Source organism: Columba livia, chromosome 25, assembly GCF_036013475.1.
Source record: "Columba livia isolate bColLiv1 breed racing homer chromosome 25, bColLiv1.pat.W.v2, whole genome shotgun sequence".
Classification (NCBI taxonomy): domain Eukaryota; kingdom Metazoa; phylum Chordata; class Aves; order Columbiformes; family Columbidae; genus Columba; species Columba livia.
The window spans coordinates 4,075,952-4,089,943 of NC_088626.1; the positions used below are offsets into that span (position 1 = coordinate 4,075,952).

The window sequence follows — 13,992 nt, forward strand, 5'->3', positions numbered from 1 at the left end:
GCCTTCAGGGCTGTGGCTCCACCTGGACTCAGACTCACGCACAGTCTCCATGCTGGTGACACCTCTCACTGCTCCACCGCATCAAGCAACCGACGCAAGCACAATTTCTGCCTCTTTTTTCAAGGGTTTAGCAGAACCATTTGCACAACACTTTGGCTGTCTGGCTTTTCCTATCGCCCCTTCCCACTGCTGCGTTTATCTCCATCCCTCCTATGATACAGAGCCCCTTTTGGGCAGGTGTTCTACACGATATCCCAACAGAGGCACTGACCACCACCTAGAGATGCAGCACTGATGCGATATTTGCGATAAACCCTTGCAGAGCCCATCATGGTGCTCCCAGCAGCATCTCCGGGTGTGCAGCCTCTCCTGGAAACCCACCAAGGTCCCCCAGCCAGCGCGTGGGCAGCGGGTTCACTCCATAGCTCGACACTTGAATGTCAGCGCTCGGTACAAATCTGCTGCGAGATTCCCCTCCTCAAGGGAAACGCTGTGGGAAGTGTTAGAAAATGAGGTATGCGGGGTGGCCACCTCTGTCAGCTGGTGGCATTTGCACCACCAACAGTGGGCAGGAGCCTCCTGGAAAGGACAAGAATACGTCCCACCGCCTCAGGGAGCACAATGAGCTCTTAACGATGAGCCACTGCTAACGAGGAGCAGAGATAGAGCCACTCCGGATCTTGCAGCCATCGCCAGGGCTTGGAGTTCATGGCTGCAGCCACCCCCGAGTCTCCACGGCCGCCTTGTTTGTTCACCTGGATGTTTCAAACGGCTTCTCTACATAAGGGAAGTTTCCTCTGATGGGATGATGCTTGGGAACTTTCTTTAGCTTTGTTCACCCAGACAGCCAAAAAAACCCACAAAAACCCGTCCAAACAACCCACAAAGCCGCCCCACGCATAAAATCAAGACATTTACTTCAAATGGGTCTTTGCTTTTATAAGTAATACATGGGGGGGGAATTTTCGTGGGACTGCTGACCAAAAGACTCTAGAATCACATTTCCCAATGTCTTCCCAGGAACTTTATGGTATTAAATACATAATCATATAAATCTACCACAGAAGAACATCACTGAGAATACCCAAATTCAAGCACTCCTAGAGAAAAGCCGAAAATCTGGGTGCGTGTTCTTTCTCCAGAGCTTCTGTGCATCATAATACCCCATGGAGCTATATAAATGCCAACTATTTATTTCTGGTAGACAGCTGCCCAGAGTGGGTGATGCTCGATAAAGCAACCAGCTATTCAGTATTATCCTCATTCATCGGCGTTTGGCCGGTGCCTTATTTATCATTCAAGTCCTGCTCTAGAACCAGAAACCTCTTCCCAGGCGTTTTCCTCTTCCCCACATCACTGTAGTGACTCAGTTCGCCCCAAACCCACAACAGTCGTGATTTTACAGGAGGGGAACCAAGGATCTAATATTTTAACAAATAAAAATGCCGACGGCACCGATTCCACTCAAACCTACACCAGAGCACCACTGATCGGGCTCGGAGAAACCAAGTGTTTGCAGTCGAATTTTCCAATCTCTTGAAATAAATGTAAACTACTTGGCGAGAGAAAATTGAACCCTGGCAATTAATTGACATCGGAACATCTAGAGACCAACTCCGGAGGAAAACCATGCTTAGAATGCAAGATCTCAGCTCAACAAATGAAGTCGCCTGGATCTACATTTTTCCAGGGGTCCCCAGAGCTTTTTTCTTTCCCCAAAGTGCCTCTTTTTCCCCAAATTAGACATAAAACAATCCCTGTAGAGAGGAAGATTTCCCTTTGGCCATCCCTCATGCAGACAGCCCTGAGCATCAGGGCAGAGACTGTTCATATTTATACACTGTGCTGCCTGAGAACTTTGCTTCTGTCAAATAAAAACCACACTTATTAATTGCCTTTCCTCCAGAAATGTCAGCGTGTTCTCCTACCCCCTGCATTTCCTTATCCTTGAGTCAACCCAGCTTTCCGCATCTTCTCGGCCCCACTGGAAAGCATCTTCTCCCTCCCGCTTTTCTTTTGCCATCTAAGCTTCCCTTCCGCTTCCTCTCCCCTTTCCCAAAACCCAAACAAACCCCACATTCTTATCCCCTAATAGCGGCTGATTCACCATTTGCGTCAGCAGCCGCTCTCCCGGCCCAGACCCGGCTTTAATTGCCGCATTTCAGCTGCTGCCAAGGATGTGACAACATGTGGGAAGAGTCGGTGCCGGGAACGTGAGGCTGATGTGACGCAGCAGAGAACGTGCAGAGGGAGATCCCAAATTCAATCAGCCGTTCCTCAGAGCGCAGCCAATTAAGCCAAATGAGGGTGAGATGTAGGTTAAAAAAAGACCTTAGCTCAGGGTTTGGGTTTAACGGAGAACGTCGGAGGAGGAAAATGGGCGATTTTCAGAGGACTTTCAGAGCGAGGCTTTTATCGAGCGCTGTTCTCATCTCAGCATCTCCACAGACCTGCTCTGCGCAGGCGGTGATAACCCGCCCCTCTTCCTGCCAAAAACGCCCAGTCCACAAGGCGCACGTGATAATTCTGGAGTATCAGCGCAGGCCACGTTCAAACAGACACGGTCACACCGCACAACAAAAGGAAACGGGTGTTTGGACCCTGAAACAAAGCGATTACAAGCCCGGGGTCTTGGTATGTTTAAGGAGGGCTGAGTGTGAGGTTCAACAAGCGAATCCTGACCTGGCGAGGTTAAGCCCCGTCCCCGGCTCTGCGGATCCAAAGCTCAGCACAGCCCAGCGCTGATGGCAGCGGCTGCGTCGGGCAGCAGCACACGCAGCTAAAGCCTTAGTGTGGTTGCTCAGAACAGTTTCTAGCGCACAGCGAGATCTGCAAACGTGAAAAGGAGAAACTTATGGTTTGTACACAGAATATAGCGAGGTTTATTCATATTAAATGCACATACTTGCATCACTACTTGTCACTTGTCCAGGACACTGAGTTCGTTCCCGCTTCAGGAGACAGACGGGTTTTATTTTACATAAAATAGAGCTGCTATCTGTTTGCCCTGAATAACATATCACTGAAGCTAGCAAACAATACAAACAGGATTTGTTCAGTACAAACTATACAGAGGTTTTCTTTTGACCAGTCTAGGGAGTTATGCACAGCATATCTAGACAAGGACAAAATGATTCCAAATATACATAGAACAGATGGAATTCAAGTGTCTCCGATATCCACACTAGTCAAAACGAAGCTTTTTGGTATTTAGACACTTGAGTCCTGGTCCGGATTCCAACTCTTCTGCCTGTATCCGTTTGGTTTAAAATAATAAACAAAATCCAACAACAGGCCTTTTAAAGGAGAAGCGGATTTTGCCAAAAGCAACAGTGCCGTGGGCAACAGAAAAATGTGTTTGAGTAAATAACCTTGGTCAGTGGGACAAGAGGAGTTGTGCGAATGCACTGTGTGTAAACTGTTTAATGCAAATGCAGTTTCCTCCCCTCTCGCACACGTCTGACTTTGTCACTCCAGGTGAGCACAGGACAAGTAGATCGGAAGCATTTCTGATGGGCAGAGAGCAAAAGAATTTCACCATGGTGTTTGTCTGCAAAGGTAAACCCAGTGATAACCACAATCTCACTGGAAACTGAAATAAACTCTATAAAGAAATACAAAATACCTTTGCTGCTGAAACTGGCTCATCTGTTTTTGGAAAATTGCTAGAATTGCCTTGCCCAAAAAGAACAACTTATGAGTAACCAGCATGATGTAACCAAGAGAGGAAAACACAACAAATCACATGTTCTTCCCACCTAACATTGCAAAATCCTTTTGGTCATGTCCACGTTCAAACCCCCCACCCCCCCAATGGAAAAACATGCAACACCTCAAACCCAGGAACTGGCGTCTTGTGAGCGATTCGCTTCATCTACAACCTTATTACAGGCACTGAGGTCCGGGGAACTAACAGCTCTTACCGCCAACCTAATTAGAAATGCAATTTAATACATTGTTCAATCGTCAAAATCCGGGATGTCATCGTAGGAATAGCCCCGGTAGCCTTTGGATGCGTAGTAGGCGATGCGCAGGTGGTAGAAGCCCGGGAGAAACACCAGGATCCCGATGATGAGGACGGGGATGGCGCGGTCGGTTCCCTACGGCACAGACAGAGATGTGAGCGCAAAAAGAAAACATACATAGGGGAGCCTTTCCTTTTTCAGCCCTGCCTCACTGAGCAAATTACCACAATTATTCATCCCTACGGTTAGCGGCCAAAAATGTCATTCAAATCAGAAATATGTTATCTTCAGGCTGAGCAAAAATTCCTCTCCTTGGTGTGGCAGGAAACCCTCAACTCAATTTCTCCTTCGGATAAGAGGGGCGGCTCTCCTATCTGCACCTGGATTGCTGCCGATCCACCCAAAATGCTGCCGATTCCAGGATAAGCAGCAGCTGCCGGTCGTAAAGTCATTCCATACGGCACGAGGTAAAAGGAGAAACGTGCCACAGAGCAGCACCGAGTCTGCTATAAACCACAGATCCCATTTCAATGGATCATAAACGCAGAGGGATGAGCAAAGTGGGGCTGTGTCTGGAATCTCCTACAGAGAAGGTACCAGATCGTCACTAGGAGAGCGATGATCCCAGTGTTAAGTTTCGCCAGGACAGCGAGCGGGGATGTATAATAGCATTAAAATGAAATTGTAGCCCAGGTAGGACAAAGAAACTCAGCCCTCCTGGGACAAATCTCCATCTACAAACCCACTCAGGCCATCACAGGGGACACCAGAGGGGACGACACCAGAGGGGACACCAGAGGGGACGACACCAGAGGGGACACCAGAGGGGACACCAGAGGGGACACCAGAGGCTGCCGCAGCAGCGGGGCAGCGCGGGGCATCGCTTCCTCGCTCAGAACTTTGAAACGGAACATTTCGGTTCGTGGCAGGCTTTGAGGAACAGGCGAGCACCACAAAACTCCTACCAGAAGTGTAATTAAAGCACTTACACCTTTGCTAATGTATCCGGCCAAGAGGAGGGCGCCGATGATGATGAGGAAGGTCCCGATCATGAAGAGCACGATCGCCAGTGCGATGGCCTTGTAGGGGATTTTTGGTGGGCTCTTCTTGAACTGGATGGAAAACAAACAAGTATTAAAGAGCTTAACCCAATAATTCCCCTCCCACACCAGCAGATATTCTGGGATTCTATGATTCTGTCTCCAGTTGGACGGGACCCATAAACATCATTGAGTCCAAGTCCCTGTTCCTTACAGGACAGTCGTGTAGTTACTTTTCTCCATCACTGATTTTTGGTACAGCTGGAACCAGAGCAATTAAAGCTGTTACACCAGCATTACAGAGTTGGTTACCTATTTTCTTCGTGCGTATAACACCTCTTATGATTTCTATATCAAGAATGACCTGACATTAATTCATTAATGAAAACTTCTAAATGCGGGTACATAAGAAATGCTCAGATATTGACGCCGACCCGATCTTTGCTTTCGTTATGTTGGGTTTTTAAACGATTCTCAAGTAAGATCGTTATGAAATACGGCACTGCTGTCTGTAGGCCTTGTTCTGAACAGACTTCAAACTGCAAAGCCGCATGTGAAAAAGCACTGTGGTGTTTCTTTGGCAAAATTTATGCAAACTGGGTAATTCTGAGCAGTTTCTTACTTTGGAGGCCGCAGCTCCAGCTGCTTTATTTAACAAGAGTAAATGAAAGCTAGAAACAGGACTCTAAAATGATACGAGCAGGCAAACTGACAGCATTTGGCGTTCAAGTACAGAAGATGAGTTAATTCAGCTACATCTGCTGATGGTTTTCAACCCCTTGAGTGTGTAAATGGTGAAAGACAAAATAAAGCAGATGACACAGAACAGCTCATTGCAGCAGGGCGCTGAAATGGCCCTTCTGCGAGGAATCCTGCCCACGGAAAGAGCAGAAAGAGGTTTTCTTGCCCATTTTGGTACCTGCAGGTCAATATATCCATCGTCAGTGCTGGAGAGCTTGGAATATTTGACTTTGCTACTGGGAATGCCAGCAGTCAGATTGGTACGTGACGGCATCATTACATAGAAGCTGGAGCATCAGCTGGAACCTGGAAGGCAAAAAACAGCGAGAAAAGGAAAATCAGAGCAGGATGGACATGCATAAAATATTCATAAATCTTTGCTCATAAATCTTACTTCTTTTTCATCAATTCAATCTGTCCAAACAAAGCTTTGTATCTAAGCCTAAAATGCACAAGTATGAACATAGCTGCCAATATTTGAAAGCAAAGAAACTGTATTTAAAACAAGATAGAACTTCCAGAATAATACACAATGTATAAGCAGCTCTCGTTTCGCAGGGAGATGTCTGAGGTCCAGCTATTTCTGCACAGGGACACTAGAAAATAAACCCAAACCAGGACTAAACAGAGCGGCTTTTCAAGCCGCTATTTTGCAATAGATCCATTAAAAATAAATAACTAACGCCACTAAAAACTGGAACGAAGTGGAGCTGTCATAACTGAGACAGCCCGAGTGATGACTCAGAGGAACGTGACGAGGGGACGGGGTGGCTGGTGCATGAGGTGACCAAAAAACCCACAAGAAGCTAAAGTGCAGGTCACTGTCTGTCCGGCCCTAGGGAGGCAGAGTTTAGGCTGAGCTTTATTTAGTTACGCCAGAGCTTTACCCTGCAATTCCCCCACGCTGGTGGAATTTGTTCCTCCTATGGTAAATTTGACTTTTATAAGAAAAAAGAACAAACCATGATCTTTTATAAAAATCCTCTGAGCTTAAACCCCCTCAGCTGCACCTTCAACTTGAATTCCCCCCCACCATAGCAAAACCCAAGCACAGACAAAACACATTTCAGACAAAACACATTTCAAGCCCCATCGATAATGGAAATACCACCCACCTATGGGGTGGTAACAGTCGCATCCTCAGGGGTTGATGTGCAGGGGGGGAAAAGCCAAAACCAAACAAGCGCGTCTGAAATGTGGCCGATTCCCCGACTCTGCCCCATTTCACCCTTGAGGACCATGGGATTTATTCCTGACTTATTTACCAGGCTATTCCGAGGAACTATTTCCAATTTACACTTGCAGAAATTGCCCTGCCCTTCTCATTAATTTGCTTATCAAGAAGAAAGAGATTATTAAAGACTAATAATTAAAAAACCCCCCTCAGACCTCATGTTTAAGGGCCGGGTACAAAGTCCACTGAGCTTCACTCACACTCTACATTGGTTCCGGGTTAGAAATAAGATGTGCTGTGCACTTAAAGAGGCAAATAAATAGCGAATCACGCTTATAATTCGATTATTTTAACATGCTGCACTACAGGTGTGTTTTAAACACCATCAGAAGCCGGGGAAAGGTTTCCAGGGCAGAGCGCAGGCCCATAAGCTCATCAGTAAATGCAAACACGACATTTCAAGCCAAAATCCTATTTATCCCCTAAATAACAGCAATATATTTTTCTCCCTTCTCTTCCCAGGGATAACAAAGGAAAGGGGATGTGATTTTTTTCCCCTTTCGGGAGCTCAAACGTCACATCTAACAAAAAACACACCGAACCCCACTCCGAACTCGAAATGGTTTCTCTGCTGCGACAGGGAACTCCCCCCAAAACCCCTCACGGGCTCCAAAACATTAATAACCCCCCCATGAAGACGCTCACCCGCTATTTGCGCCGCTGCTCCATCTCTCCCTTCACGCGTCTCTTCTTCCCCGGCCGCCTGACAACCCAGGAAGTTTATTCCCCGCCGCCGCCGTTTCCTTCCAGGTTAAGGCCGCGGCCTCCGGGCCACTTAGCCTCCGGTTTTCAGCCTCATGGGCCAGATTAGCAGCTGGAATTAAAGTTAATTGTCCTCAGACCACGTCCTGTCACACCGGAGTGGATCAGTCACCTCGGCTGTGTTTGCTGGTGGTCTGTGAACCATTAATTTAGTCCTCACACCACGTCCCGTGGCACCCGAGTGGATCGGTCACCTCGCGGCTGTGTTTGTTGGTGGTTCGTGAACCATCTTACACATCGCTCCTACACAAATAAAGCTCATTTTTTACAGGAAGATCTGGGTGTAATTAAACTGTCAGAAAATTGTTTGGAACACCTGGAGCAATATTAACCCATCGGATGGAACATAGTGGGGGATCCGCTTCCCATCACTCCAAACATGGACCTGCGGGAATTGCTGTTGTTCTGGTTCCTATAAATTAATAAAGTACACCCCGGATTGAGCCTCGAACACCTAATCTTCAAAGTTTCAAAGAATTCTCCCTTCCCCTTTCTTATTCCTTTGCTCCTTGGCAAAAAACCTCAATATATTAATATATTCAAGATACAAACTTCCAAAGCTTGCGCTCTCGAACATGGAGAAACGCAGCATTTACTAAGCCTCCCCAGCTTTTATAGTTAAATTAATATCTTAATTGTGAGTATTAGGGTTTGGCAACGGCAAAATAAACATTCAGCTTCTTTAAGGGTTTCTCCATAACACAGACTGCGCAAGTGCGTAGATACTGATGCTGAAGGATATTTCTTGCGACGTGAGGCCGCTCAATTAGGTTGTTACAGCTGTAAAAACAAGCAATTAAACCATGGTTTACAATGTGCTTATGAGCAGAATAGGACAAATAATGAGTTTGGTGATCGCCACTACAGATCGTACCAAAAGGAATTTGCTACAATCCCCAGCCCAGCTTTATGCGCGGCATTGGAAAGCAGAATTATTCTCAACACCAGGAATCTTTGATTGTTCACTGATTTGCTCACTGGACTTGTGGGTTCAATGGTGATACAATCCAAGAAGAATCATATTTGGGGTGAAAAAAGCCTCCTTGTTACCCAGGGCATCCGCCGCTCCTGTTCTGGGCAATTTTACTAAGGGCAACAACCCAGCAATTGCCAAAAAACTTGAGATGTTTTCTTAACATTGCTTAGGAAACCAAGTTTGAGAGAATAAATTGGGGTACGCTCTGAAAACATGAGACAAAACTCGGTATGGGAGCTGAAACTGCACAACCACCTGCAGCACAGCAAACCGGGGTTCAAGCAAAGCATCTCTGCTAATAAAGCAGCACAAGCAGCACTGGGGAATCCAGGGCAGGGACATGCCAAGTCCTGTCCCCAGCCTGAGCGGGACCAGCTCCTCTCCTGGATCATTCTGCATCATTCTGACACAGCAGAATTTGTCTCTTGATGGGTGCTGCCACCTTGTGAAATTCTGCTCAATCTGTTCAAGTCCACAGGCAGTTTGTGCTCAGGATGTTCTTGGCTTGCTCACAGCCTCCTAAAACATCAGCATCTCCACGGCACTTGAGAGCCCGTCCGGACAACTGTAATTGTGTAATTGGTTTATAGTGTTTCTTCATTTGTGACAAAGTGGAGTTGCTCATTTCAGACAGCAGGAAAGGATTTATGGCTGGCAGCAATAAAGTAAAGAAAACCCCCCCAAGGTGCCTGAAATGGTTTTAAAATCCTATTTTTCCTTCAAATTTTCAGGGTGAAATGTGGTGTAAACCTTACATCTCCATCAATAATAAATACAACTGTGATCACAAAGCTCCTCAGTGAAGAGGAATCACTGGTAACACTTGTCACCAGGATTGTGTAAAGTGGGGACAAAAACAACCACATGGCTTCACACGGATCAGCCAGAAATGGAACCAAACCCAGAAGGTTCACACGGCTCGTTGGTCACCAAATCACCGCGTGTGTGTCCACACGCCCCGGGTTCACCAAGAATCAGAGGTGGCATCGGCCAAGGCTGCTGCACCATCGGGAAAAGCTGCTCCGCAAACCTCTGCTTAAAGGAAACAGCATCACAGGGCAATGAATTATCCACACTCCTCATTTCAGCACCTAAACCATCCCAGCACGCACCGGTAACCCCAGCGCAAAACAAGGCAAGTTCCTTTGAAAAAGCAGAGTTTGACAAAGCACTGATTCATCCAACCACATTTAAACAGGATAAAACCCATGAAATTATAGACTTTATTTCCATTTTCCAAGTTGCAGAATACCGGCTTCGAAAATAAACGGATGAAGGGCAAATAAAGTCGTGGCATAATTGAACAGCAACCCTACAGGTCAACTAATTCCACAGGTGACAGACTAGGAAACAGCTTTTTAAATATTGCACCCCTTCTCTAACACGGGTTGAGAGGAGTAAGATATCTCACCTTAAGGCAACATCTAAAGAGATTATTGGAAGTATAGGAACAGACTAGAAAAAAAAAACCTAACAAAACCAACACAAAATTTCCTATTTCCAATGACAAGGGTATAGCAAAAGAGTAAGGCGAAAAATATTTACAAAGATATCTACACAAATGCCTAACGGTGCTCATACGATGCTGCAACGCACTGGAATTGCTAAAAACACCATTTCCTCCTCAAAGTTGGTTGTCATCTCCCCTCAGTCCCGCTCCTATTAAGAGCCTTCTTGTTGGTCTTCAATCTTTGGAGCCAGGTAATATTTTAAGTGTCCCATGTCGGCAATCTTGTACTCCACAACTGGGGAGATGAAGAACAAATAGATTTAGAAGGTTCTTCAGAAAAGTCAAGAGCTCTTAATGCAGTTCCATGAGATTTTAGAAGGCAAGATGTTTCTACTTACCAAGAGGAACGTCTGCAGACATGCTGAGTGTCACTGTGGGGGACAGGGGGGTGGCTTTGGTAAAGAAGTTGAGGTACCTCAGAGCAAAGGTCAGTTGGACAGGCTCATTCATCTCTATTGTAACCTGGAAAACCAGCAGCCAGGTTAAATGTCAATAAGTGCAACAGGGTCCCTTCAGGCCTCTCCAGGGGCCTCCCCTTGAGGCCACACTGCGAATCCCCTGGGCAGTTTTGGGCTCCTCACCTCAGGGCTCAAAATGGCGGCACCAAAATCACCTCAGAACACAAAATGGCGGCCCCAGGGGTGGCGGGATCACCTCATGAAAGCCCTTGAGGTGCTGGAGCGACTTGAGAGAAGGGAACGGAGCTGGTGAGGGGCTGGAGCACAAGTGTGATGGAGCGGCTGAGGGACCTGGGGGTTCAGCTGGAGAACAGGAGCTGAGGGGAGACCTTCTGATCTCTGAACTGCCTGAAAGGAGCTTGGAGCCAGGGGGGTCGGGCTCTGCTCCCCAGGAACAAGCGCCAGGAGCAGAGGAAACGGCCTCAAGTTGCACCAGGGGAGGTTGAGGTTGGATGTGGGAACAATTTCTTCCCCAAAGGGCTGTGGGGCATTGGAACAGGCTGCCCAGGGCAGTGCTGGAGTCACCATCCCTGGAGGGCTGGACAGACGGACATGAGGTTCTCAGGACAGGGGACAGTGCCGGGGTGGGTTATGGGTGGACTTGATCTTGAGGGGCTTTTCCAACCAAAATGATTCTCTGATTCCAGATCCAGGAACCTCATGCAAAGGCAGCCAGAAGTGCTCCCCACAGGCTCCAGGATGGGGACTCACAGTTGGCAATGACTCTATGAACTAGAGAAATACATAATCCAGTGACCCAACTTTAACCCTCAACATGTCAGAGAATTATTCATATTAGTAAAAACCTCAACACTGAGGACACGACAGTCACCACAAATATTTAACTTACAGCTTCTTCCTCTTTATCCACATTACTGGTCTGTGACAGTTTGATGTTTCCGTTGCCCAGCTCTCCGTTAGCTGAGAACTTCACGCCGTCTTTCGCACAGGAGATGACAACTGCATCGCCAATGTGGCTGAGATCTCTGCAGATGCGCGCGAATTCAGCAGAAGGCATTTTCACCACGCAACTGTATTCTTGTTCCTGCGAAAGAAGCACCAGAATTAAACTCCGACCAAGAAGGCCGGTTTACTCACTATGCCTTTCCAAAGGAAATTACATTACAAGCTCAAAGTTCAATGTGAAAATGGGAAAGTGCCCATTTCTGAGACAGTACCATCACTTGAGCCGCTACTTACTGGAATTCCAAGCTGCTCCACGTCGAGGTCCATAAGCTTCATCTCATAATCAGAAACCTTTTCCTGATCTAAAGAAATAAAATGTAGTTTGAGCCAGTGTTTTCTAGAAGTTTTCATCCTGAATTTAACTTTTGCCCCTTTCCTCCCTCCAGGTAAAAACAGTTCAATTATGATAACAAGATACGCCTTGTTTAATTAGAGCTTGAAATCTGGAAGTGTAACCAACAGCCTTTTGTAGGCTCTGAGATGGGAACCTGCCAAGGGCGTCTCTTTGTGGCCTAAAGAAGAGTCTCTTACAAAGAGAACATTTGTCAAGTTGGCTAAGCTTACATCTCCAGCCAGATTCAGAATTATCAGGTGGCCCCTCTCATTTCTGAACTATTTCTTGTCACTTCCTTCCCCCCCACCTGGACGGTTTATGATGATTACCTAAAAATGTCACAGCAGAAAAATTTGCTCCCAAATCTAACACTCACTTGGTGCTTCAAACACTAGAGCCAATGTATCCGCATTGTCTTCTGCTCGCAGAGTTATGATGTCTTCATTGCCAGCACATTTCAGTATTTTGGACATGCTGGGGGGAAAAGGAAAGGCTGGTTACTCACAGTATTATAAAGACACATGTCAGGAATGCCAGCCCATTGTCTGCTACTGAATGAAAACAAGGCTGGCGAGCAGCAGCCTCGTAGGGAACGGTTTCACAGGGAGGGTGGCAGAGCCTGGCCCAGGCTGCCCAGGGGGTTGTGGAGTCTCCTTCTGTGCAGACATTCCAACCCGCCTGGACACCTTCCTGTGTAACCTCATCTGGGTGTTCCTGCTCCATGGGGGGATTGCACTGGATGAGCTTGCCGGGGCCCTTCCAACCCCTGACATTCTGGGATTCTGTGAGCAGAGTCCGGGTTCCCCCCACCCCATCCCCGGGCCGGGCGGTTACGCGCCATGGCCGCCCCGCTCCCGCCAGCCTTTCCCGCCATGGCGCGCCCGGCAGTGACGTCAGCGCCGCCGACAGGCCCCGCGAAAAAACGGCGCGAGAGCTCTGAGGAGAATAGGGGGGAAGGGCCATGGGGGGATCCCAACGGTTCCGTCCGTCCCAGAAACCGCTCCCCGGGGACGGCGGGAGTGAAGGCGCCCGCTCGCCTCACCCCCTCCCCTCACACACCCCGCACCCCTCGGGCCCGGGCCCTCCCACCCCCAGTCCGAGTCCCAGCGCTCGGAAAGGCCCCGCCGCCCGCACCTGGAGAGGTTGACGCCCATGGCGATGTTGCGGTCGCAGCGGTAGGTGTCGAAGCCCTCAGAGCGCAGCGTGAGCTGCACCAGGGACACGTGCGAGGAGTCCATGCTCTGCAGGCTGATGCCGCCCGAGCCCAGGTCCCAGCAGGCCTCGGTGATGAGGTCCTTGAGGGCCTCCAGCACCCGCTTGAGCACCGAGCCCTGTACCAGCCGCGCCTCGAACATCCTCGCAGCAGCGATAAGGGCACAAACAATAACCCCCAACACAACCGGCCGCCGAACTAGCGCTGCCCGCCAAGAGCCCCCTTTTATAGCCTCCTGCGCCCCGCCCACCGTCGCACCACAGCCAATCGCCTGCGGCCCTCCCCTCCCTCAGCGACAGCCAATTCAGGCTCACATGACAGATCCCCCCGCACTCCGGCCAATCCCGGCACGGCTTCGCCCTCTAATTCCGCCCCCTCGTTGGGCGGGAGCCAATCACCACGCGAGTTACGCACTCCCCGAGGCGCGCGCCGGGCGGTACTAGCCGGTGGGGCCTAGCGGGATGGCGGTACCGGAACTCTCGGATCCCTGCAGCCCGTCCTCCGCCTGCCCCGCAGCGCCGGTGCCACACGGGGTCTGTCCGTCAGGACAGCTCAGCAGCCGGTTCCTCACAGGAACTCCTTCCTGAGTGAAACCCAGCGGCACTCTCCTCTTTAACACAAATCCGTCCCGATGCTCCCAGCGCCCGGGGCTTTCCCGATCGCGAAGCGACGCGGCCGCGCTCCCTCCCTCCCCATGGCGACAGCTGCGCACTTGCACCCACCCATCATGGCGCCGGCAGGCGCACATCCGGGTACACTTGGGCGGAGCCAAGTGTGACCCAACTCCGCCCCC

At 48.9% G+C, this 13,992-nt stretch overlaps 2 protein-coding genes across 4 annotated transcripts; both read right to left on the reverse strand.

Annotated features, from left to right (window-relative positions):
- Positions 1 to 900: 900 nt before the first annotated feature.
- Positions 901 to 7,947, reverse strand: TMEM230 (transmembrane protein 230). Of its 3 annotated transcripts, XR_010467969.1 has the most exons (6): positions 7,626 to 7,947; positions 5,925 to 6,052; positions 4,955 to 5,077; positions 3,924 to 4,100; positions 2,683 to 2,829; positions 901 to 2,601 (listed from the first exon to the last, which is right to left on the reverse strand). XR_010467969.1 is itself a non-coding variant. In XM_021291355.2 (5 exons), exons 2-4 carry the CDS (start codon positions 6,021 to 6,023, stop codon positions 3,960 to 3,962), a joined length of 363 nt encoding a protein of 120 aa, XP_021147030.1. In that variant the 5' UTR covers positions 6,024 to 6,052; positions 7,626 to 7,947; the 3' UTR covers positions 901 to 2,829; positions 3,924 to 3,959. The 3 variants fall into 3 exon arrangements, 2 of the variants coding, with proteins under 2 accessions (XP_021147030.1, XP_005505298.1); XM_021291355.2 differs by having other exon boundaries at positions 901 to 2,829; XM_005505241.3 differs by lacking the exons at positions 901 to 2,601; positions 2,683 to 2,829 and having other exon boundaries at positions 2,859 to 4,100.
- A 1,960-nt stretch (positions 7,948 to 9,907) lies between these two features.
- PCNA (proliferating cell nuclear antigen) lies at positions 9,908 to 13,965 on the reverse strand. The gene is made up of 6 exons (XM_065040692.1): positions 13,121 to 13,965; positions 12,363 to 12,460; positions 11,887 to 11,954; positions 11,537 to 11,731; positions 10,567 to 10,690; positions 9,908 to 10,463 (listed from the first exon to the last, which is right to left on the reverse strand). Exons 1-6 carry the CDS (start codon positions 13,339 to 13,341, stop codon positions 10,381 to 10,383), a joined length of 789 nt encoding a protein of 262 aa, XP_064896764.1. The 5' UTR covers positions 13,342 to 13,965; the 3' UTR covers positions 9,908 to 10,380.
- Positions 13,966 to 13,992: the final 27 nt, after the last annotated feature.

What these genes read in the sequence shown, in the direction of transcription:
- TMEM230 (XM_021291355.2), bottom strand. Translation starts at nt 6,023, where the DNA reads ATGATGCCGTCACGTACCAATCTGACTGCTGGCATTCCCAGTAGCAAA. An exon ending in ATGGATATATTGACCTGCAG is followed by an intron (nt 5,078 to 5,924) that starts GTACCAAAATGG and finishes TTTTCCATCCAG; the next exon opens with TTCAAGAAGAGCCCACCAAA. An exon ending in CCGGATACATTAGCAAAGGT is followed by an intron (nt 4,101 to 4,954) that starts GTAAGTGCTTTA and finishes TCTGTGCCGTAG; the next exon opens with GGAACCGACCGCGCCATCCC.
- PCNA (XM_065040692.1), bottom strand. Translation starts at nt 13,341, where the DNA reads ATGTTCGAGGCGCGGCTGGTACAGGGCTCGGTGCTCAAGCGGGTGCTG. An exon ending in ATGGGCGTCAACCTCTCCAG is followed by an intron (nt 12,461 to 13,120) that starts GTGCGGGCGGCG and finishes TTTTCCCCCCAG; the next exon opens with CATGTCCAAAATACTGAAAT. An exon ending in TCTAGTGTTTGAAGCACCAA is followed by an intron (nt 11,955 to 12,362) that starts GTGAGTGTTAGA and finishes TTATTTCTTTAG; the next exon opens with ATCAGGAAAAGGTTTCTGAT.